The sequence below is a fragment of the Pristiophorus japonicus genome, chromosome 15 (genome assembly GCF_044704955.1).
Source record: "Pristiophorus japonicus isolate sPriJap1 chromosome 15, sPriJap1.hap1, whole genome shotgun sequence".
NCBI classification, from domain to species: domain Eukaryota; kingdom Metazoa; phylum Chordata; class Chondrichthyes; family Pristiophoridae; genus Pristiophorus; species Pristiophorus japonicus.
This window is the reverse complement of record NC_091991.1, coordinates 60,427,498-60,453,208: the sequence shown is the minus strand read 5'-3', so window position 1 is coordinate 60,453,208 and position 25,711 is coordinate 60,427,498. Positions and strand designations below refer to the sequence as shown.

The window sequence follows — 25,711 nt, the reverse complement described above, 5'->3', positions numbered from 1 at the left end:
CCTCAAGTTTACATAGGGTAGAATGTGGGAGGCCAGCCAGGAGTGCGTTGGAATAGTCAAGTCTAGAGGTAACTAAGGCATGGATAAGGGTTTCAGCAGCGGAGGCGGGCGATGTTAGAGGTGGAAATAGGCGGTCGTGGATATGTGGTTGGAAGCTCATTTCAGGGTCAAATGACACCAAGGTTGTGAACAGTCTGGTTCAGCCTCAGACCGATGTTTGGGAGAGGGATGGAATCAGTGGTTAGGGAATGGATTTTGTGACGGGGACTGAAAACAAAGGCTTCGGACTTCCCAATATTTAATTGGAGAAAATATTTGCTCATCCAGAACTGGATGTCGGCCAAGCAGTCTGACAATTTAGAAACCACACTTGGAGTGCTGTGAACAGTTCTGGTCTCCATATTATAAAGAGGACATAGAAGCACCGGATAAGGTACAATAAAGATTTACTAGAATGATAGCAGAACTGAGATTATACCTATCAGGAAATATTGAACAGGCTGAGTGGTGACCTGACAGAGGTCTTTAAGATTATGAAAGGGTTTGATGGGGTAGACATAGAGAAGATGTTTCCATTTGCGAGCAAGTCCAGAACTAGGGGCCATAAATAAAATATAATCACCAGTAAATCCAATAGGGAATTCAGAAGAAACCTCTCTACTTCGAATGTGGAACTCGCTAACACGAGGAGTATTTGAGGCGAATAGCCTGGATGTATTTAAGGGAAAGATAGATACACACATGAGGGGGAAAGAAATGGGATATGTTGATGCGGTTAGCTGAAGGGTGGAAGGAGGCTCATGGGAAACATAAACACCGAATGGTCCTATTGGGCCAAATGGTCTGTTTCTGAGCTGTAAATACATTGGCCTGAATTTTGCGGTTGGCGGTGCAACTAAGGGATACATGAGAACATAAATAGGAGCAGGAGTAGGTCATACTGCCCCTTGAGCCTGCTCTGCCATTCAATAAGATCATGAGTGATCATTAACCTCAACTCCATTTTCCCACCCGATCTCCATATTCCTTGATTCTCCTAGACTCCCAGCCTATCTATCTCAGCCTTGAATATACTCCAACTCTGCATTCACTGCCCTCTGGGGCAGAGAATTCCAAAGATTTACAATCCTCAGCATGAAGAAATTCCTCCATCTGTTTTAAATGGCCTACGCCTTATCCTGAGACTGCCCCCTTGTTTTAGACACTCCAGCCAGGGTAAGCATCCTCTCAGCACCACCTCTGTCAATCCCCTTCACAAACTTGGATGTTTCAATGAGATCACCTCCCATTCTTCTAAACTCCAGAGTGTATAGGCCCATTCTACACAATCTTTCATCATAAGACGGCCCCCTCATCCCAGGAATCAATCTAGTGAACCTTTGTTGCATTGCCTCCAAGGCAATTATATCCTTTCTTGGATAAGGAGACCAAAACTGTGCACAGTACTCCAGGTATGGTCTCCCCAAGGCCCAGTACAATTTCCTTACACTTGTACTCCAACCCACCGCCGGCATCGGAACAGAATGTGAACTTACCTGATGGAGACCCTGCTTTAAGTACTTGCTTGCAGACGATTTTGTATCGGTCTTCACAGTAGAAGACACTAAAAACATCCCAACAGGGGATAATCAAGGGGCTATAGGGAGGGAGTAACTTAATACTATCACTAAAGTAGTAGTACTCGGTAAAATAATGGGACTAAAGGCGGACCTCAGGTCCTAAAAGTGGTGGCTGCAGAGATAGTGGATGCATTGTTCTTGTGGTGGTGTTGGTTGTAATCTACCAAAATTCCCTGGATTCTGGGGAGGTCCCAGTGGATTGGAAAATCGCAAAGGTAATGCCCCTATTTTAAAAAGAGGCAGACGGAAAGCAGGAAACTATAGACTGGTTAGCCTAACATCTGTCAGTGGGAAAATGCTGGAGTCCATTATTAAGGAAGCAGTCGCGGGACATTTGGAAAAGCATGATTCAATCAAGCAGAGTCAGCATGGTTTTATGAAAGGGAAATCATGTTTGACAAATTTGCTGGAGTTCTTTGAGGATGTAACGAGCAGGGTGGATGAGGGGGAAACCAGTGGATGTGGTGTATTTGGATTTCCAGCAGGCATTCGATAAGGTGCCACATAAAAGGTTACTGCATAAGATAAAAGTTCACGGGGTTGGGGGTAACATATTAGCATGGATAGAGGATTGGCTAGCTAACAGAAAAGAGTCCGGATAAATGAATCATTTTCCGGTTGGCAAACAGTGACTAGTGGAGTGCTGCAGGGATCGGTGCTGGATCCTCAACTATTTACAATCTATATTAATGACTTGGATGAAGGGACCGAGTGTAATGTAGCCAAGTTTGCTGATGATTCAAAAATGGGAAAGCAAATTGTGAGGAAGAGACAAAAAATCTGCAAAGGGATATAGACAGGCTAACTGAGTGAGCAAGATGAGTGGCAGATGGAGTATAATGTAGGAAAATGAGAGGTTATCCACTTTGGCAGAAAAAATAGAAAAGCAAATAATTTAAATGGAGAAAAATTACAAAATGCTTCACTACAGCGGGACCTGGGGGTCCTTGTGCATGAATCACAAAGTTAGTATGCATTTACAGCAAGTAATCAGGAAGGCAAATGGAATGTTGGCCTTTATTGCAAGGGGGATAGAGTATAAAAGCAGAGAAGTCCTGCTGTAACTGTATATGGTATTGGTGAGGCTGCTCCTGGAGCACTGTGTGCAGTTTTGGTCTCCGTATTTAAGGAAGGATCATCATAGGCGGTCCCTCAAACGAGGATGACTTGCTTCGACATGAGTTCAGATGTTTCAATGAAGGATCCGATAATCCAGTCCTGAACTCCAGTTGTGAAAGGGTGGAAGATGCCTGTGTGTGGATTTTTTTTTTAACGTATGGTGACTGTTGCACATCAGCCACCACACGGGCTTGACAGGGTAGGCCTTTATCCAGTGGCAAGGGTTAACCAGGACGATTGGAGACCTGCTCTGCTGCACGGACCTATTGCGCACACATCGTATTGTGGGCTGGCCCGTGCTGCCCCGGACCCTCTGCTCTTCTGGACTCCGTACTCTCATTTGCTGCACTTCTGCCACGATCTCTCGCCGCACCTCCGCCACAAAACACTCGTCGCACTTCTGCCATGATCTCCCACTGCACCTCTGCACCAATCATTAGCTGAACCTCCGCCACGATCACCCACCAAATCTCAGCCACGATCCCGCAACACTCCTACGCCTAGATTACTCGCCGCATCTCCGCCCCGACCTTCCCGCTCCTGCTTTACCAGGGTCCCGCCGATGCTCCTGCCCACGCTCCAAACAATGACCTAGGTCTTGATGATGTCGTCCACCTCAAAGCCGTCACATACCTGGAGCAGCTTGCGCTGGAAGTTGTAGTGGTATGCCACTGCCGCTCCAGCTCTTTTGTAGTCGACCCGTGGAGCTGTTCTCTCTCGGGTTGGGGGGTGGGGCCACACGATGTTCCAGGGCCCGCCGCTCCAGTTCTTTGGTAGCCAACCTGTGGCGCTGTTTCCCCTCGGGCCGGGGGAGCACTATACAATAGGTTCTTTATTACAACTGTTCTTTATGCTTTGTCACAGAAGATACCAAACGCAATTCAGGGTGTCATTGCTCAGCGTTATTGTTTTGTAAACACTGGGAACTGATTGAAGATGAGCATATTTTTCAAGTTTTTAGACTTTTCTGCATGTTGAGGGTAGTCTGAATGCTGAAGTACCTCGTGAATTGCAATATGGTAGCCCAAGTAGCTTTTTTGTTGATGAAAGTATTGCTAAGTCCACGCACTTAAACATTTACCACCGCCGCACCGTGTTTGCAGTGTGTACTATCTACAAGATACACTGCAGCAACTCACCACGGCTTCTTGCAGCAACTTCCAAACCCGTGACCACTACTACCTAAAAGGATAAGTGCAGCAGGCACATGAGAACACTCCAAGTCGCACACTATCCAGACTTGGAAATATATCACCATTCCTTCATCGTCGCTGGTCAAAATCCTGGAACTCTCCCCCTAACAGCACTGTGGGAGTACCTTCATCACATGGACTGCAGCGGTTCAAGAAGGTGACTCACCACATCTTGAGGGCAATTAGGGACAGGCAATAAATGCTGGCCTTGCCAACGACGACCACATCCCAGGAACAATATGCTTGCATTGGAGGCTGTTCAGAGAAGGTTCACCAGATTGATTCCGGAGATGTGGGGGTTGAGTAGATTGGGACTATAATTGGAGCTCAGAAGAATGAGAGGCGATTTTATCGAAACATGTAAGATAATGAGAGTGCTCGACAAGTTGAATACAGTGAGTATATTTCCATTCATAGGGGAAACTAAAACTAGGGGGCAAAGTCTCAGAATAAGGGGCTGCCCATTTAAAACTGAGATGAGAAATTTCTTCTCTAAGGGTTGTAAATCTGTGGAGTTCTCTGCCCCAGAGAGCTGTGGAGGCTGGGTCATTGAATATATTTAAGGCGGACATAGATGTTTGAGTGATAAAGGAATAAAGGATTTTGGGGAGCGGGCAGGGAAGTGGAACTGAGTCCATGATCAGATCAACCGTGATCTTATTAAATGGTGAGCAGGCTCGAGAGGTCAAATGGCCTACTCCTCCTTCTATTTCTTGTGCACCATATGCGGAAGTGTACCTGTTATTATGTGGGTTGGTGCTCCAATCAGAAAACCGAAGAGGTGTTTCATTACTTAAAACATAGAAACATAGAAAATAGGTGCAGGAGTAGGCCATTTGGCCCTTTGAGCCTGCACCACCATTGAATATGATCATGCAGCTTCAGTACCCCATTCCTGCTTTCTCTTCATACCCCTTGATCCCTTTAGCTGTAAGGGTCACATCTAACTCCCTTTTGAATATATCTAACGAATGTAATTTAATGTTCAGGTGGGCAATTAGCCCAACTATGCACCAGCAATAAGGATCTCCCCGTCGGTGCGGATCATCTGTCAAGTCAGTACTTGAAAGCTCGCACGTTTGGGATTTAGTGCAAGCGCATACGGAAATTCCGAACTTGCGGTCCATTTCAAAGTACGCCGTCATACTGACCATGAACCTGGGCCATTGTAATACAGGTTGAACTTCAAATCCGTAACTTTGGTGCGGCAACTTCCCTGGTCCGGCATCGTTCCCGGCGAGGGGTTGCAACTCATGCTGTGTCCTGTGTTCATCAAGTTTATTATTTTTTTTAAGACTATGGATAATAAGAAAGACGACAGGGGAAGGCCGATTGCTGTCTTTACACAGATCCCTATAGGCGATAAAGCACTTGGGTACCCACGAAAGCCGATTCCTCCAAACAGCGCAGATATCAACCAAAGCAAAACAGGCTGAAAGCTGCCACAGATCTGGGGCACAAACACCGGTGAACGGGCGGCTGGCTCTCAGGCCCAGTGACATTGTTGCTGCCCCTCCCAACAACACCCGCCCCGAGCTGCCGCTCCTCTTTTTGATGTTGGACTTGGAGGCCGGATGGAAATCTTTTATATATGAAATTGGCAAATTATTTCCCCATATCCACGGGAACCGCTTCACAGCTGTCACGCTGCGCGAAGTCCTGGGAGAGGCCGGACAGTGTCCAAAGTGGGGACTGTTTTTTTTTTTTTTGGAGCAGTTTTGCACGCAGAAAGTCGGCACGTCTCCCGTGAGAGCGCCGGAAAAAAACGGGTGGACCAATTTTGAGCCCAATAAATCTTTGACGTGTGACAATTGTTCACGTTGGTTTCTGTTGGATGAACTTGTGAAGCCTGCTCCAGATGAACACAGAGCTTGGCCCAACTATTTCCTTTGCTAGGAAACTACCCTTGGTCCCGAGAGTGTGCAAATTATTTTTTTCTAGGTTCAGATCTGTGGTTATGAATGATTCAACCAAGAAGCACACCACTAGCAGCAGGTCTGATGAGGAATCCCATGCAAGTCTGTGCATTGTATAACCAGCAGCATTCCAAGAAAGATGCACAGCCAAGCATCATTCTGGTGGTGTTTTGGCCTGGCAGAAGTCATTAGAACTGCTGTGATGTGAATTGCCCACAAAGCCAATGGGATGATTGAAGACAATCTCTCAATCACCACGATTGTCCATTCATCACTGTAGTTGGGAGATATGAGAAGTGTGCTTTAATAAATATTGAAAATAGATGTTTATCCAGTGTCTTTTATTAATGGAGCCTTAAAAAATGTAAAGTATATTGAAGCAAAAGCAAAATACTGTGGATGTTGGAAATCTGAAAAAAACAGAAAATGCTGAAAATACTCAGGTCAGGCAGCACCTGTGGAGAGAGAAACAATGTTAATGTTTTGGGTTGATGAAAGGTCATACTGCCTGACCTGCTGAGTAGGTTATATTGATATTTGTGGAGGTGGCTGTGTTCATTTGAAACTGCATGAATGCAAACTATTGTTTAAGCTTGGCGTCCAAGGGAAACCTGATCTTTAAAAGTAATTGCTGCTCCTATAAATTTTCCAAACTCACTATTAATAATTAATGCTATTTAAGGCGCATCCACTTTTTTTGTAAGCAATACCCTGTATATTGCTGTGACTGTCTTGCCTCGAGTCCACAATTAGGACAAATGATTGTATTGGGTGAAAAGCAGTTGAAGTAGAAGTTATGACTATATATACACAAGGAGTCTTCATTGTGAATTTGAGGAATAATAGAGATTTTAAAGGAGTGGGGGAAAACCTGTAATCTAATAGGCTGAACAATGAATGCATAGATATTTAACATTGCTAAGAACTGGCTAGAAACCAGGCTTTTATTAATTAAAAAAAATATATATGCTGTTGTCTTTCAGAATAACACAGAATCCGAAGAAACTGAAACAGTTGAAGAGGAGGGGTTTATGAGCATTGCACCACTGCTACAGGCCCATCATGCCATGGAAAAGATGGAGGAGTTTGTCCACAAGGTAAGTTAATCTGAGTAAAGACTATTGCATGTAAATTCTGTTATTCTGAAAGAATAATTGTTGTCTTCAGTTTTGATCACCTTACTTAAGGAAGGATATACGAGCTTTGGAAGGGGTACAGAGATGATTCACTAGGCTGATTCTGGAGATGAGGGGGTTACCTTATGATGATAGATTGAGTAGACTGGGTCTTTACTCGTTGGAGTTCAGAAGGATGAGGGATGATCTTATAGAAACATTAAAATAATGAAGGGGGATAGACAGGATAGAGGCAGAGAGGTTGTTTCCACTGGTTGGGGAGACTAGAACTCGGGGGCACAGCCTCAAAATATGGGGGAGCCAATTTAAGAGTTGAGAAGGAATTTCTTCTCCCAGAGAGTTGTGAATCTGTGGAATTCTCTGCCCAAGGAAGCAGTTGAGGCTAGCTCATTGAATATATTCAAATCACAGATAGATTTTTAACCAATAAGGGAATTAAGGATTATGGGAAGCAGGCAGGTAATTGGAGCCGAGTCCAGGGCCAGATCAGCCATGATCTTGTTGAATGGCGGAGCAGGCTCGAGGGGCTAGGTGGCCTACTCCTGTTCCTAATTCTTATGTTCTTATTAATGTTGGGGAAGTCCAGAACCAGGGGTCACAGTGTAAGGATAAAGGGTAAGCCATTTAGGACCGAGATGAGGAGAAACTTCTTCACCCAGAGAGTGGTGAACCTGTGGAATTCTCTACCACAGAAAGTTGTTGAGGCCAATTCACTAAATATATTAAAAAAGGAGTTAGATGTCGTCCTTACTACTAGGGGGATCAAGGGGTATGGCGAGAAAGCAGGAATGGGGTACTGAAGTTGCATGTTCAGTCATGAACTCATTGAATGGCGGTGCAGGCTCGAGGGGCCGAATGGCCTACCCCTGCACCTATTTTCTATGTTTCTATAAAAGTTTTATGTAATTGCTTTCATGAAATGTTCTTGACTTCTAATGAATCTATTTGTTTCAAGACCAATATATATTCTAAATTTACCTTTCACTGGTATTACTTTTGTAAAATACTTGTTACTTTACATTTCTTTGTGTACTCCTAACAGTAAATTTGATTTTAAACATTGAAGCACTAATTTTGGATTCTACTTTATAACTGCTGTAGAAATTTCCAGGAAAATCAATTTCGCAGAAAATAGATGAGTTTTATGTATTTTGTCACTGATGCTAGTCATGACTTGTCCATGACTTGATGTTGGACAAGCAGTCTGAGGCAGTCAAGGTGTTGAGAAAAATGGTGGAGAGGTGGAGCTAGGTATCATCAGCACCTGACATCCAGTCCATGCTTGTGAATAATGTTGCCAAAAAACACCATGTAGTTAAATAAGAGGAGCGAGCCTAATATAAATCCTTATCGGATCCCAGAAGCGACATTTGCGGACTCTAAGTTACTACTGGAGATGTGATGGTTGTGTTCAGATAAGCAGGAAGGGAACAATGCAAGGATTGTCCCATGAAGCTGAAGTGGAGGAGAACAAGGAGGGGTAGTTCACCGGAGGATGTTGTCTGTGATTTTGGTCAGGGCTGTTTTGGTGCAATGAGAAGGACAGAAGCTGGACTGGAGGGATTTGAACAGAAGTTTCAGGGATGATGGGCACAGAAATGGGAGGCAGTGATATGTTTGAGGACCTTGGAGAGGAAAGGGAGATATTAATGGAACAGTGGTTGGAGAGGTGCGAAGAGGGTGAGGCAGACAGTGCCTGAAAAGAGGGAACAATTGTCTACATCAGCTGAGCATAGCGGCTGGGAAGGGAAGTTGACTGGAGAGGTGATTGAGGGAGCAGGAAATGTTTAGTGTGGACAAGATGAACTTGGAAAAGGGATGGGAGTGAGAAACTGCAATAAGATGGGATTATTGGTCTGGGGTGCGAGCCTGGAGGTGGTTGGTGTCTGGGAAGGGGAGGAAGTGGCAGAGGTACCAGCATGGATGGTCTTTGTGAAGGCCGCTTCATAGATGCTAGAGTGTACTTGGTAGCCTGATGATGGGTGTCCTGAGTCTGGCTGGAGCGTGGGGTGGGGAAGTTGGACTGGCAGCTGTGGTCAAGGCTATCGGGTGATTTGAACCTGCTGGGAGGGAAGTCTGGCTGGTGGGGTGACAAGGTGCTGCATTGACAGTTTGGGCTGTGGGACTGTTGAGGTGGATGGTGGCGAACTGCATAACCAGAAAATATTTTTAGATGTGTATATTTGGCTGTTCTAGCTTCACTTCCCCCTATTCTGTTGGCTAGGTTCCACACAGCTGTTTGACTGTTCCATACATAAAGCAGCCAATCAAGTCTTGTATGGATCCAATTGAACTAAAAAAAAAAAAGTTTGTTCTGTCCCAAACTTTTCTTCGCTCACTCACTTCTAGAAAGCCTGCCAAGATAATGCACATGGTTGCATTTTGTTCCAGTTGTACCAAGGGAAAATAATATTTGGGAGAGAAGGAAACAACAGCTGCAATTTTTCAGTATTTACAACAGATCACATTAAATTGCATCACCAATTGAATTTCCTGTGTCTACATTTCTATGAACAAGCCTCTTTTTGTATGTTGTCACAATGACTATTCACTGCAATAACTAGAATCTGATTACATGTTTTAATAAAAATGCCTGTAAAGTGGCAATCTAAGTGTTAAACAGTTCCTGTAGCCCAATATTTTATCTGTCCATAAATGAATCCATGTCCAATTATTCCTTTTTTGTTTAAAAAAAAAAGTGCTGCTGTATCGGATGCACTTTTTTAAATACTAGTTGCATTTAGATGTACTTAAAGTAATGTTTTTGATCAATAATTTGTAACGGCAAATAGTAAACTTAGTGAAACGTATAAATTACTTGTCTTTAGGCTTTCAGCCAAGTTGGTGGTGTCAGTTTACTCCTTGTACTGCAATGGTTTCAAGTTCACCCAGTTTCAAATTCACTCAACAGTCATAGCAAGATGAGTCCAATTCTATTTAATTCCTGTATATGTAACTCACTGGTTCCAAAGTAAAATAGTCTATTACTGCTCTTTTGTGTCTTCCAGGAGTACACATTGAAATCTACCAAAATGAGTTAGTTATACCACTGGATAAGAACTATTTTTTTAAGTATTTAATTTGTGGTGAAGTAACATACCTAAAGTTAAAAGAACTACCAACTAAATTTGTTTCTTTGTGTAATCCTGACTTTTATAACTAAACCGACATGTACTTGTTTTCTCGTCTACACACTGTGCAAGTGTTCATAAATATTTGGACTTGTTTTGGCATGACCAGTAGATAGCCACAACACTGTCGCAGTACCAGGAGGGAACTGATAAATTGACTGCAAGCTCAATCATTGAATCGTAGAAACCCAAGGATAATAATTTATACCCCTCTCAGTTTATTGGCAGACTTTTCTTCCCAGGCAACCCAATAGGAATGAGTAAAGTCAAAACTTCTTTAACTAAAATGGGGTGCAACTATTGATTAAAAACTTTTGAGTTGCTTAACTCTGTTAAAACAGTGTAACCAAATGTAAGTGGTGGTTAATTCTATATACTGTATTACGTACCCAAAATGTCATTCTACCAAAGTAGAAATTGGGTGTGGGAGCAATTTTTACTTGGATTCACAGCAGGCATTGTCATTAGTAATACCATGATCTGTCCAACAATGATGTCTCCGCATAATCCTGCGACTCCCCTGGGAGGATAGGCGTATCAATGTAGGTATAGGGAGGATCCATAATGGCCTATATATTGCACTCCATGAGGGTTTCCCATCATGCCATTCTTGTCTGTTAAAAATGTAGATGTTAGTCTGACCACTAAACTCTTGCAAGAATCAAACTCTGCTTACTCACTTCACTAATTCATTATAGAAAATGCCGAGATCCCTCTAAGATTAAAGCTCGTGTTTATTTCCAACACCACATTTTTGATTGGTCACATTGGAGGACAAGACCTGATTTCTGATCGGTTCCGTTGGAGGGCAAGAAACACTCAGCAGTTTACCTGGAATGTGTAATTAGATCCTGCCTGTCGAAGTAATAAAGTATTTTGCAAAGTGTAATTCGAACCATTCCGACTGCCAGGCAGCAGACAGAATACGCATAGAATAGTCGGGGCTAACCCTCGCGGGTTAAAACCTTTCTTCCCTCTGCTCCACCCCAGATTCCTGATCTTCTCTCCAGCCGAAATACCCACCCTCACATAGATGGGGCATAGTGTGTGGAATGTTAACAAGTTTATTAGGTATGAAGTGACCGTGTCATGACTTCCGGATTTCGTCTAGTCCAATTATGTCATGTCACTTGCAGAGAAATCAAGCAAGTCTTGGGGAAACAGGAGGAAGAACATGATGTGGGTTTAAAGGGGGTGGGGTTGGAAGAATATGAACCATTTTAACATCTGGATTATGTTCTCTCCCTCATTCCAGCTCCTCTCACCCACCCAGACATGGATCACACTCTTGCCCCATTCCCTCTGTGCTCTTTAACACCCCCCCCTCAGAGTTCCTGACCACCTCTACACTTCCCTCTGATCCCCTGTTTCCCATCCCCCTCTGATCACCTCTCCCTGCCCCCTCTTTTCTCCTACTGTGCTCTTATCCTGTCTTCCCCCTCGTCCCCCAACCCTGGATCTTCTCCCTACCCCGTCCTGCCCTTGACTCTTCTCCCTCTCCCCTCCAATTCTCCTTCACTTGTCCTCCATCGCCCCCGGTCCTCACCCATCGCACCCCCCTGGTCCTCGGCCATTAAATCTCCCTTCCGGCTCATTGCCAATCACACCCCCTTCCCCCCTTCTGGCTCGTCGCCCACCCCCTCCCCCCTTCCGGCTCGTCGCCCACCCCCCACTTCCCCCAACAACAGACCCAGTGACCTTCAGTTCATGGCGCCAGCCGCAACTGTTGGGTAATGCACATGCCCTGTGATTATCTGCACGAACATCTGTGCAGCCTTTCGTAACGAGACTGATTAATCTATGCCTTTCTAAATGTTCACTAATTTTAGCAAATTATTAATTGAGGGATTGCTTAAAGCTGATTGACTTGGTCTATAAGTTCTGTGGTTTATCCTACTGTCCCTCCTTGAACAAATGTGTTACATTAGTGCTCTCCAGTCCCAATGACACAATTTGCAAATTAAGGAGGTTTGAAAAATTGTGGCAAGAGTCTCTGCTATCGCCTCTCCCTCAATGGTCTAGGGTGCATATCATCAGGGCCTGGTGATTTATCTGCTCATTTTTTCAGAATCAATTCCTTTTCTACAGCTGTCTCAACAATTGTTCCATTATCCCATCTCCTACACTTGCATTCTCCCTTCCATTGACGATCAGATACAGCTCCATTTACGTAGTTTGCCGGGCTAATAGTGGCAGAAATTCAGAATTGCAGCATTAGGGAGAAAGGATCTGAATGTTTTCTTTCATCTTCAACCAATAAGTGGAAGTGCACATATTTCACCATGTAAGAAATGAGCTCCCAAGCTTCCTTAAAGTAGCTACTGAGATGTTTTAACATTAGTTTTGAATGCATATGTTACACTTTATATTTGCAAATTTCTCTGATTTGTGCAGAAAATGCTGTTGATTTGGTTGAAGGTAATGTGGTACCCAGTTTGTCTGTAAAGCTTTGAATTGATAACATATTTTTGTTTGTATGTGCTTAAAATGTAGAGCAGAGTTTGCAACTTACTGCTGAAGTTCAGGCTCCAGTGTTCACTCTGAATTGTTTTAATGCCGATTTTTAGACTGACCCAACAACTGACCAGAAAATGTTGCTTTTTTTGACGGAGGTAATTTTTAACTTTGTCACCGGGGTGATAACCTGGTGGAGGGGATTGCCTGCCCCTTATAGAATTTGCCAGATTTTCATTCCTTTGATTTCAGTAGATCTAAAATCAGGTAGGTTCTGTAAACAGGTGGTCGATCTGCTCCAGCAGTTTAATTGAAAATTACCCATATAATCTCAATTAATACTTGGAAAATAGGCTAGAAGTACTAAAGGAAACTTTTTATAGTGCTGTTTGTTAAAGCTGTTCCTGTTACAGGTGTGGGAGGGGCGATGGCGTGTCATCCCCCATGATGTGCTTCCTGATTGGCTGAAGGACAATGATTACCTCCTGCACGGTCACAGGCCACCTATGCCATCTTTTCGTGCCTGCTTAAGAAGTATTTTTAGGATCCACACAGAAACCTTGAACATTTGGACACATCTCATAGGTACAGTATACTGCAAAGCAGCTGACTCAGCAGTAATCTACTAACCACTAGTTAGTAATCTTGCAAGTGGCAGAATATAATGAGTGGTTGTTGGCAGTTTGTTGGATTTGGTCTGTTTAGGTAAATGTTTTAATCTCATATGGAATCATTTTGGGTCTTGCCTCCCAGCTCCAACAGCATGAGCAAAAGACTCTAAAGATGGACATCCCTTCTAGCCTTGGATGCCAGTTTAGAGGCGTCTGAGTGGGGAACATTTCAGTACTGACTGTGTTAATTATTTTCCTCCAATGCACCAAAGGTTATGAGCAGGCAGTGGGATTAGTTTTGTTGGTTACAATAAAGAGCAGGCACAATGGACAGAATGGCCTCCTTTTGTGCTGTAAACTAACATGGTTCTTAAATTGCCAGCTTGGCTCAGTGGTAGCACACTCACCTCAAAAGGTTTTGGTTGAAGCCCTATCCTGGACTTGATCGTATAATCTAGGCTGACATTTCATTGCAATACTGAGGGAGTTCTGCATTGTCAGAAGTGCCATCTTTTGGATTAGACAAACCGAGACACACAAGATCACACAGCACTATTCAAAGAGGAGCAGGCAAGTTTGCCCAGTGTCCTACCCAACATTCATGTCTCAAACAAAACCAGCAAAAAATGATTAACTGGCTATTTTATATCATTGCTGATAATGGCACTTTTTTCTGTGCACAAAGTGGCTGCCATGTTTGCCTACAGAACAACAGTACTACATTTCAAAAGTAATTCATTGGCTATGAAGCAATTTGTGATCTCCTGACAATATGAAAAACACTTGGTAAACTAAAAGTTCTCTCTCTTCTCATTTTAATGAGGAAGGATAAATCCTTGTTCTTCCCAAGCTATACATAACAAGCATTTGTCAATGTCCAGTGTTATCCCTGAGCCAGCTGCTAGGAGAGATCCAACAATACCCTATAAACGGTTTCATCATTGTGCCCTCCTCATTCGCATGTTCCTCATCCTCATCGTGGCTGAGGTCTGAAAGGGGTGGAGAAGGTCGTCAAGTGTACTTCTCTTTTTCACTAAACTAAATGAGCCTTTTGGCACTCTTGTTTCATGAATTGCAAGATAATAAAGCAATTAACTCAAACTTGTGGGGTGGGGGGGAAGATTGAGACTTTTCTCAATCCATCTTCTGAGGGTATTGACACTTTGCCAGGTTATGGCTCTATGAATGGTATTACTCTGCAGTGCCTTGTCATCAGGCTGTTCAACATTGAGATGCATTACAATCAAGCCCACTGTTGTCCACACATACAGCAGTTGGTCGAGGAAAACGAGAAAGTAAGTCTGCAGAGCAAATCCCACCTGCCCTCGCCAGATGTCAACGCACATCCACTTCCAGTTGGATAACTATCAGGAACAGGAACCCTGTTTTCTCCTTTTTGTCTCCATCCCATTCCTGCCCCCGCCAACTCCAAAGGCGTTGCAGCTGTACTGCTGTCTCTGCTGAGATCAGCTAATTCAGCATAAGCCTAAGATCATACTGGTCTGTATGGGTCAGCTATTTCTTGGATAAACTTGCTGAGCCATTGATAGAAAACCTGAAATCAGGATATTTTTACCATTTCACATTTAATAATCAAAATATCTAGCTTCAGATTCTGCAGGTGAACTGTAAACAGAATAGAAGGTAACAGTAGATGAGGGTAATGCAGCTGATGTAATTTATCTAGAATTTCAAAAGGCCTTTGATAAGGTACTTTGATAATAGACGAATGAATAAGGTCAAAGAATGCAGAGTTGGGGGACAAGTAGCAGAATAGATAGCTAGCTTCAAGACAAAGCAGAGAGTAGGGGTAAAGGTGGCAGAAGGTGGGAAGTGGTCCACAAGGATCAGTGCTGGGAGCGCTGCTGGTCACAATTTATATTAATGATTTAGACTTTGGAATCAGAAACGCAATTCCTTAATTTGCGGATGACACCAAATTGGGGGGATAGTCAATACTGAGGAAGACTGCAACAAATTACAGGAAGACATTAATAAACTTACGGAATGGGCATATAATTGGCAAATCAAGTTCAACACTGATAAATGTGAGGTATTACATTTTGGTAGGATGCGAGTCTGGGTGGAGTAGAAGAGCAAAGGGATCTTGGAGTACAAATACACAAATCATTAAAAGTAGCGACACAGGTTAACAAGGCTATGAAAAAGCAAACCAATCACTAGGGTTTATTTCTCGAAGGATAGAATTGAAAAGTTGTAAAGTTATGATAAACTTATATCGAACCTTGGTTAGACCACTTCCGTACTGCGCACAATTCTGGTTGCAATATTATATAGTGGAGATAGAGGCACTGGAGGGGGTGCAAAGAAAATTTATAATGATGCCAGAAATACGAGGGCATATCTATCAGGAAAGGATGCAGGCTGGGTCTCAAAGATAAGGCAGATGGATGACCTAATAGAAGCCTTTAAATTATGAAAGATTTTGATGGAGTAGATACAGAGAGAGTGTTTCCACTTGTGGGGAAGAGCATAACTAGAGGCCACCAATATAAGATAGTCATCAAGATATCCAGTAGGGAATTCAGAAGAAACTTCTTTGCCCAGAGAGTGGTGAGAATGTGGAACTTGTTACCGCAGGGATTGGTTGAAGCGAATAGTATAGATGCATGTAAGGGACGGTTAGATAAGCATATGAGCGAGAATGGAATCGGGGGTTATGCTGACAGACGAAGAAAGACGGGAGGAGGTTTGAGTGGAGCAAAATTGCCGGCATGGATGGGTCAAATGGCCTGTTTCTGTGCTGTATATCCTATGTAATCCTGTAAGTTTAATAGCAACAGAGTAACTAGTAAAACAGACTTAAACTGAGTTATTTAATACCTAATTCAGCTCTCCATTTTCAAACAGATTTAAGAGTATGTTTTTTCCAATGTACATGTGTCTCACCAGTCTGACTTAACATGCTTGAATATGATCGAATGAATTACGTAGAAAATCTACGTTATAATATTAAAATTTGTCATGTTGATTTGCAGTGGGGGAGAAAGAAATGTACTATGCCAATACGCAGCTGTTTATTTAAATTTCATTACCCATGGAAGAACTGCGTCTGTCTCTACTCCGTTTTTGGCAGAGTTTGCTGAACGACACAAAACTAACTGATAAACTTATTGAAAACTGAACACTTGAGTCTGCATAATGTTCCAAGGTATTCACTTCATATATATGGAGTTAATAATTTGATAAACTTTGAAGCTTAAGCAAAACACTGGAGTTGCGTATTCCTGAGTAGTGCAAGATCACCCCACATGGACTACAGACTCGGCACTGGGAAAGAAATATCACAATACTTGGCAAGTCTAAGCCTACTTTAACTGTTTGATTTTCTCTTTGTCCTTTGCATCATTCCCGAATGAATGAATAGTGGATGTATTGCTTCTTGTCCATCTTACTGTTAGTTGGAAGGTAGAAACTCCACCCATATTGCACCAAACATAAAATCTTACTGGATATTGCCTAATCCAATAGTTATTTTATTATAACCTGGTTTTGTAATTCCACTGCTTGTCACTGCTCCATATGAATACATGCTGATCTGCCCACTAACGGCCTAATGATTTGTGTTAACCCATACAGATCATGGGGTCCCACATTAATTTTCTGCCCTTTTCTAAATCTACTGATCTCAACTGACCAAGCAATTGGAAAAGCTGCAATTAGTCTGCCTCCCTGGGCTATGGAAGTGAAAAATCAGCAAAGGTGCTTACTCCTGATTGCATTCCAATGATCCTACTAGACAGCGAACATATTGTGGAAGTCTGCTGCACTGCCTTTCACAATCAAATAGCTGTTGACTAGGCTTGCATGTGAAACATGACCACTTGAAAGAAAGACTTACATTTATATAGTGCCTTTCACGACCACCGGACGTCTCAAAGACCTTTACAGCCAATGGAGTACTTTTGGAGTGTCCTCACTATGTTCACACAATTCCTAGAGGGGTTGCTGAATAGCAGGAGAAAGCACCCTAGCCTATGTTCTCCCTTTCAAGTGGGAAGCACAGATCAACTGTCGCACCACTTTAGAAAATAACTTTATTTATATAAACATCTTATTACATCCTTGCGATGTCCCCAAAGTGCTTCATAACCAGTGAATTACTATTAAAGCCTAGTCATAGTTATGTAGGCATGTGCAGCAGCCAACCTGTGTACAGCAAGCTCCCATGAACAGTAAATGAGAACAACTAATTAATCTATTTTTGATAGTCAGATATCAGGGGAATATTTAAGCTGTCGAGCCAAAAGGGACTTTCTCTGGAAAAACCTGTTTGAGCCCATGTTTAATTGAGCTGAATTAAAATGGGTAGTTGATAGCACTGCACCTTGATTTCATGGTCATCTCTACTTGTATCCCTTTCTGTTCTTCAATAATATTGATGCATTATCTTTTAAAAGCAAACTAACTACGAAACCATATTATTCTATGCTACTGTTATCTTAAATAATATGCAGAGATCTTCCACCTTCATTTACAAGACCATGTTAATGATTGTGCTTTAGTAGCTGAAATAAAGAGCTAACCTGGTATTTCTTGGGGCGAGGAGCAAAGAGAATAATGATTCTGCCATCATCAGAACAGATTAATTAATGAAAAGCCATAGATTCCTTTTCCACTACTCTGACCCTGAATTACTGTTTGATCTCTTCTACACCATCAGATCCTTCAGTCACTAGGCCCCTTGATCTCTTATTTTGTTTACCAAATCACTTCTGCTAGGGTGGGACCCTACATTGGAACACCATGCTGGCAGGGCATTCTGCACCCTTGGTGACGGCCTGTTTTTTTTCTTCTCAAGCTGCTGGATTCTATTCCAATTTACCAGTTTTTCCTGTGTCCGTTTCAGACCTTCCTTCACTCCCACTGCATCTGCTATTTGATGTGTGTGTCTCAAATGTCTTTAAAGACACGAGATAGTTAAATGATTATGGTGATTAAAAAAAATTTACAGGTTGTTCTGTGGTTTTATTCCTCCCCCTTCCCTTTGTTTCTTTTTAAATGTTCATCTGTAATTTTTTTTTCCAGTTCAGATGAAGGGTTAAACCTGAAACATTGGCTCAATTTTCCCAATGCCGTTTTTTGACATATTGCAAGAGTTATGCCCGTTTTTTTTTTGGTCCCGACTAATCCCCCAAAAATAACTAGCAATTTTCCCGTTCTATTTTTTGAAATTGGCAGCACGTAGCCTGTCCTTTAGTTTCTGGAGGGTGGACCCTAATGTCTGCGCCGAAAAAATGATGCCCCCCCTTCTGCGCAAGCGTGGGGAAAAAAAGATGGTTTTTATGTGACTGCTGTGGGCGCGCATGCCCAGTGCTGCTCCCGGTCTGCATTTGGCCATTTTTAAAGAGCCAGTTGTGAGAATTTTAATTCTCAGTGGGAAAATCAGAGCTGCAATACAAGATGCAATGCGGCTAAGGACCAAGAATTTCTCACAGGATGAAGTGGAGGCACTAGTTACTGTAATTGAGGCCAGATGGCATGAGCTGGACACCAAAAGAAATGAAACGCTGGAACCAACTTGCAGAAGATTACTGTGCAATGGTGACCACCCTGAGGTCTGGAGGCCAGTGCAAAAAGAAGTAGCAGGACCTTGGTCAAGTAGTTAGTGTAAGTAATATTTTCATTTATTCACTGGAATTGTAATTGTAAATGTGGCCATCTGTATATGTACCACCTGACAGAAAGACACCCTCTCTAAAAAGTTATATTTTCATCTTTGCAGAGGAAGGTGGCACACAACAAAAGGGAAAGAACTCAAACAGGAGGAGGCCTGGAAAATCTGAACCCACTGGCACCCTTGGAAGACAGGGTCGCTGCTTTGACGTGTCCTGCCTGGAGAAAAGCAACTACCACTGCACAAGCTGAGAGAGAGTTAAGTACTAGAAGGGCTAGCCATGCTTCGGTTCATTGGGTGTCTCCGTCAGCTATGCTTCGGTTGATGCAATGTGCTATAATTCGCTGTGGTCCTTCAAATGAGCCTGCTGCCTGCGCTCTGAGAGTCTACTCATGCCACCCTGTCCCCTCCTCTGCTGCTAACCATTTGTCTGTTCTGTTATATTTTGCAGAACTTTGAGGTCAACCCAGACGAGACTGAAGCCAATGCAGAAGATGATTCAGATGTGGACGAGCCTGAAGAGGAGAACATCTTCCAGACCAAGAGCATGGGAGAGAGGGGGAGGGGATGGATGAAGCCCCCACTGTTGTACTCACTCTGGAGGAGGTGCAGGTGCTGCCCATTGAGGTGCCAGGCCCTTTCCTGAGTGGTACAAGTGTTGGGACATTCCATGATTTCTCACAGTCCGAGGCTGGGGATTCCAGCGAGGCACACCCAGAGTGAAGAGGGGAAGGGGAGAGCTTGACAGCGCTCTCCTGAGGTGCAGAATCTAACAAATGTGGTTCAGATGATGGCAATGAGTGGGGAGAGCATTGACCTTCCCCGATCACTTTAGACACCATCAGTGGGGTGGGTGATGAGGTGTCGGGAGAAGTAACAACACTCTCGAGAAATGGGAACACTGTCCGGGCACATTAGGGATGGAATGTCGCAGGTAGTTGACATGTCAGGGCACACGAGGGAGGGAATGTCGGAGTTAGCTGCTGCAATAAGGGAACATGCCCAGACCTCGCGGCCATTGACAGAATCAACTGCCATCCCACTCCAATCCCCAGACCAGCTGCTGAAGAGGCCCAAGCCGGGCCTTGCACATTACCACCTGCCCATGTCCCCCATCAAGAAGTGCACAATACCAGAGATGTTCAAAAGAATAAGCTTAGTACCGAGAAACGCTATGCCACTGCCTACGGGCAGGGGTGGAGTCAACGAGACCAAGCGCAGTGGGCGGTCTTTGAATAAAGTGGAGGAGAGATGGTTGCAGCCTTTCTTTGCTGCTGAGGTTATTAATTGTTACTGTTGTAACTGTTCTCAAATTAAAAGCTTTTTGTAAGTTATATAAGTTTGTAAGTGATCCTAACTGAAAACTGTTATATATGTAAACTTGTATTTACTCTGTACACCCACCAGAGGGCTCATCCCCTGGAGTCCCAAGAGATTCCATAATCCCTTGGGAGCACAGGTATTTAAGGAGGCCTCACAGGTTGGAGAGGCACTCTGGAGACCTGCAATAAAAGACACACTTTGAGCTCAGTGTTCAGTCTGACTCTCCATACATAACAAAAACTTTAAAGTTTGATACAAAAATATTTTTATTAAAGTTAAGTACAAACAAGTGTTAAATTTTTGAATAAAATATATTTTAAATTATAACTGATTCATTTCCATTATTAAAACAACACATTGAACAGGTCCAAACAGTAAACATGGTCCATTTGGAATAGTTGCCGCTCAGCCTTCAGGCAGCAAAGTGTTCATGGTTGAGCTGCTAGCACAATGCTCGAGCAAATCGTTAAAGGGGCACGACGGCCTGTCGTGCTCCAGGTTAAGGTAGTTGCATGTCTTCCCCATCATCAGCCACTATCACCTCAGGTGAGTCTTCTACTACCAGCTGCTGCTGCCTCATGATGGCTAAGGCATGCAACACACAACAGTGAACTGACCAACAATCTCAGGAGAGTATTGCAAGTAGCTTCTGGAATGGTCCAGGCATCGGAAACGCTGTTTCAAGATACCAATGGTCCACTTTATTACGCTGCGCATCACAATGTGCAACATGATGTATTCCCGATCAGCTTCCATTGGGGTTACGTGTCGGGGCGTTATGAGCCAGGTGGCGAGGCCGTACCCTTTGTCTCCCAGCAGCCAGCTCTGCCCTTCTGGCTGTTGCTGAAACATGGCAGATGTAGTGCTCTTACATAGGATGAACGCATCATGGGTGCTCCAAGGGTAACTCGCATCAAATGACACGATGCAATGCATGTCATCACACACACGAGCTGCATATTAACAGAGTGGAAGCCTTTTCTGTTCCTGTACATCTCTGAATCCTCCAAAGGTGCTCTCAAGGCAATGTGGGTATAATCAATGCAGCCCTGTTCCTTTGGGAAGCCAGCAATCCTGGAGAAGCTCACAGCCCTTTCACGCATTGCCTGGGCGGTCATGGGGAACTTTATGTCTTCATTCCTCCGGGCATATAGTGCAGCAGTCACCTGCCAAATGCAGCTATGTGTTGCATGTTGAGAAATGGTGCACACATCCCCAGTTGTGGCCTGGAATGAGCCAGATGCATCGAATGAAAGTGCAGCTGTGACCTTCACTTCAACTGACAAAGCAGTCCTCCTGATGCTTCTAGCTTGCAGGTCTGCTTTTATTAACTCACAGATCTCAGTTACAACAACTTTGCGGAAACGCAGCCTTCTCTCAGTCTGCATCATTCGGGTGCAGGTATGAACGCCTGTCTTGATATACCCGACGTGGGTAAGGCCTCCTGCCCACCATCTTACGTGCTCTGAGGTTCCTCATGCGATGACGTTAAATCAGTTGTCTTCTCTGCAGCGCCATCATGCAGAAGGCTTGCCCGAGGTATGGCATTATTAATATTGTCCCATAATTAAATTGTACCTTTGCAAGAAGCTCAAAACAGCTGGACAAAGTTAAAGCTTCTCCTCTCTCTCTCCCCAAGGTCGATACCCTAGGATGGACCACACCGGGGGCGGCAGAGTGAGAGAAAGCTTGGGGGGTGGGGGGGAAAGAAACGAGGGGAGAGAGGGAACCCTTGAAGATGGATCGCGTTCTTCCTATCCCCTGGTGCGTGCAAGCTTGGTGCATATTATAAGGGACATCATTGGGGCAAATACACCTCATCTCTCTCTCCTGGAGGGAGGAGAGCATGCCGGGAGATCTGAGATCTCCGTGATCGTGGTCATCTTTTTAAAAAAAAAAAAAAGAGGGACAAGTCTGACTGCGGCAACTAGAGGAATCTCCCTGCTATCAACCACTGGGAAAGTTGTCACTAGAGTCCTCCAACCGTCTTCTTCCCATGGCCAAGGAGCTCTTCCCGGAGTCACAGTGCGGATTTCGACCCCTATGGGGCACAACAGACATTTTTGCAGCGCGACAGCTGCAGGAAAATGCGGGGAATGATGCCAGCCCATATACAAGTCCTCCTTCGACCTTACAAAGGCTTTTGACACTGTCAACCGCGAGGGTCTATGGAGCGCCCTCCTCCGTTTCGGATGCCCCCAAAAGTTCGTCACCATCCTCTGCCTTCACGACGACATGCAGGCCATGATCCTTACCAACGGATCCATCACAGACCTAATCCACTTCCGGACCAGGGTCAAACAGGGCTGCGTCATCGTCCCAACCCTCTTTTCAATCTTTCTCACCGTCATGCTCCACCTCAGTCAATAAGCTCCCCACTGGAGTGGAACTAAACTACAGAATCAGTGGGAATCTGTTCAACCTGCACCGTCTCTAGGCCAGGTTCAAGACCACCCCAACCTTTGTCGCCGAGCTACAGTACGCGGACGACGCCTCCGTCTGCGCGCACATAGAGGTTGAACTCCAGGACATAGTCGACATATTTACTGAGGCGTACGAAAGTATAGGCCTTACGCTAAACATCCATAAGACGAAAAGATCCTCCACCAGCCTGTCCTCCCCCGCCCCCCCCCACCCCCAAAGTCATCAAGATCCACGGCACAGCCTTGGACACCGTGGACCACTTCCCATATCTCTGGAGCTTCCTATCAACAAGAGCAGGCATCGATGACGAGATTCAAAACCGCCGCCAGTGCAGCCTTCGGCCACCTGAGGAAAAGAGTGTTTGAAGATGCTCTTCGAACTGCCACCAAGCTCATGGTCTACAGGGCTATAGTAATACCTGCCCTCCTGTATGGCTCAGAGACATGAACCATGTACAGCGGACATCTCAAGTTGCTGGAGAAATATCACCAATGATGTCTCCAAGATCCTACAAATCCCCTGGGAGGACAGGCACACCAACATCAGCGTTCTCGTCCAGGCTAACATCCCCAGCACCAAAGCACTGACCACACTTGATCAGCTCCGCTGGGCAGGCCACATAGTTCACATGCCAGACATGAGACTCCCAAAGTAAGTGCTCTACTCTGCGCTCTTTCACGGCAAACGAGCCAAAGGTGGGCAGCGGAAACGCTACAAGGACACCCTCAAAGCCTCCCTGATAAAGTGGCCCAAGACTGCCCTAAGTGGAGGAAGTGCATCTGAGTGGGTGTTGAGCACCTCGAGCCTCAACACTGAGAGCATGCAGAAATCAAGCGCAGGCAGCGGAAAGAGCGTGCGGCAAACCAGTCCCACTCTCCCCCTTCCCTCAACGACTATCTGTCCCACCTATGACAGAATCTGTGGCTCTTGTATTGGACTGTTCAGCCACCAAAGAACTCGCTTCAGGAATGGAAGCAAGTCTTCCTCGATTCCGAGGGACCGCCTATGATGATGATGATGTTTGGGTGGATGAAATCTAGAAGTCACGACACTCACTATTCACTTCATACCTAATAAAGATGTTAACAATCCGCACAGAATGCCCCATCTGTGTGTGTGGGGGAGGGGGGGGTTAAGGTCTTGCACTTGGGTAAGGGTCTTCAGCTGGCAAAGGGATTGCTGGGGTAAGGGTCTTCAGCTGGTGGAGGGTTTGCTGGGGCAAGGGTCTTCAGCTGAGGGAAGGAGCACAGGTGCTGAGGCAAGGGTCTTCAGCTGGTGGAGGGATGCACTCGCGTTGCGGTAAGGGACTTCTGCTGGAACTTGGTGACTTTTGGGAAGATCAATCCTCTGGATTCTGAAGTTGAAATGGATCGAATTACAAATTGGAAATTCACTCAGAACTTGGGCAGGGTGGTTCCAGTTGCACATTCCAGAGGAATTTCAGGGTGTGGCTTATCCTCCAAGGGTACCAGTCACCGAAACGGCTGCATTTCATTTAGTACAAATAGATGCATCCATAATTAACACAATTCCTGAACTTTTTGTATAATCATTAAAGAAAGATTTCACTTAGTTACCCCCATTTATTTTGCTGGTGTGTTTAAAAATCTGTGTCCACTGTCTCCTCTCCATTCAGTAAACATGTTGTTAGCTTCAATAAAAATAATACAAAATTTGGTTCCTAAAATGTTTGTAATGTATCACAAAACATATTAATCAACTAAATCATTCCTTTAAGAAATATTCATGGCTTATATGGTGCCATTCATTGAGTGTTTTTGTTACGTAAGTTTACTATACATGTTAATGTTTTCTTTCTTAGGTTGTCTTTTTTTCCTGGGTCTTGGAATTTTCTACATGTTTAGGCCGAACATATCCTTTGTGGCTCCTGTGCAGGAGAAAGTCGTATTTGGGGCGTTCTTCCTGGGGGCCATACTCTGCCTGTGTTTCTCTTGGTTGTTTCATACATTCTACTGCCATTCAGAAAATGTTTCACGTGTATTCTCCAAGTAAGTAACTATTTGTAAAATGAGAATTTAGAAGTAAACTGATAACTTGGTATTGATAGTTTTAAGTTGCACTTTAGAACTGTACTATTGAGGAATATTTATTCAGGATGTTTTGAACCTGTTGCAGATCATTTTCCTTTTCTGAAACCAACTTTGAATTGAAAGCAGAAAACTTGGCTGTGTTTGACAAAACAAAAGCTCACCCCACCACCAAGAAAAGAAAAAAAGTTACTGGGCATTAAAATCCTGTCATAAAGTTTGCATTTAATCAAGTCTGACAATAGAAATTAGATTTCGATGAACAATGCTCTGCTGGGCTAAAACTCTATTGGTAATTGGGTATTATAGGTTCTTTCAACGCAGCTCTCCAGTATTAACTTTGAAGCATAAATGTTACCCGTCATGTAAATGCTGCATACCGAATAAAATCCCCTTATTGGATGTGCAGGCACGATGAACTAAATTTTAACTAAACTTTACAACTTCTGTGTTTCCGCCCCCCCCACCCCTCCAACATCACTGCAGAAGATAAAAATTATCCTGAGTGAAATCAAGATCAGACTTGTTTATGATATTCTGATGGTTAAACAGCTACTAACACTTTCTGTACAGGCTTGTGCATTATACAGTTACATCTGAACAGTTAAAACAGTTATTTTAATTTCAACAGCTCATCAGCTGTATAAGTCTTTTGGTGAGAAACTTCTTCACCCAGAGAGTGGTGAACCTGTGGAATTCTCTACCACAGAAAGTTGTTGAGGCCAATTCACTAAATATATTCAAAAAGGAGTTGGATGTAGTCCTTACTACTAGGGGGATCAAGGAGTATGGCGAGAAAGCAGGAATGGGGTACTGAAGTTGCATGTTCAGCCATGAACTCATTGAATGGCGGTGCAGGCTCAAAGGGCCGAATGGCCTACTCCTGCACCTATTTTCTATGTTTCTATAAAGGTACGCGGAGTCAGAGGAAATGTATTAGCATGGATTGAGAATTGGCTGGCTAACAGAAAGCAGAGAGTCAGGATAAATGGGTCCTTTTCAGGTTGGAAATCGGTGGTTAGTGGTGTGCCACAGGGATCGGTGCTGGGACCACAACTGCTTACAATATACATAGATGACCTGGAAGAGGGGACAGAGT

The 25,711-nt window shown here is 44.0% G+C and overlaps 1 protein-coding gene across 3 annotated transcripts in view; it reads left to right on the top strand.

Moving 5' to 3' along the window:
* Nucleotides 1–25,711, top strand: part of LOC139280803 (adiponectin receptor protein 2) — a 128,253-nt gene that overhangs the window by 92,618 nt on the left and 9,924 nt on the right. For 2 of the 3 annotated variants that reach the window (XM_070900513.1, XM_070900514.1), the window contains exons 3-5: nt 6,831–6,944; nt 12,982–13,153; nt 24,387–24,573. In XM_070900513.1, coding sequence (XP_070756614.1) covers nt 6,831–6,944; nt 12,982–13,153; nt 24,387–24,573 — 473 coding nt within the window. Of the gene's footprint in view, nt 1–6,381; nt 6,472–6,830; nt 6,945–12,981; nt 13,154–24,386; nt 24,574–25,711 lie in introns of those variants that run through there. The other variant, XM_070900515.1, reaches the window with a different exon arrangement.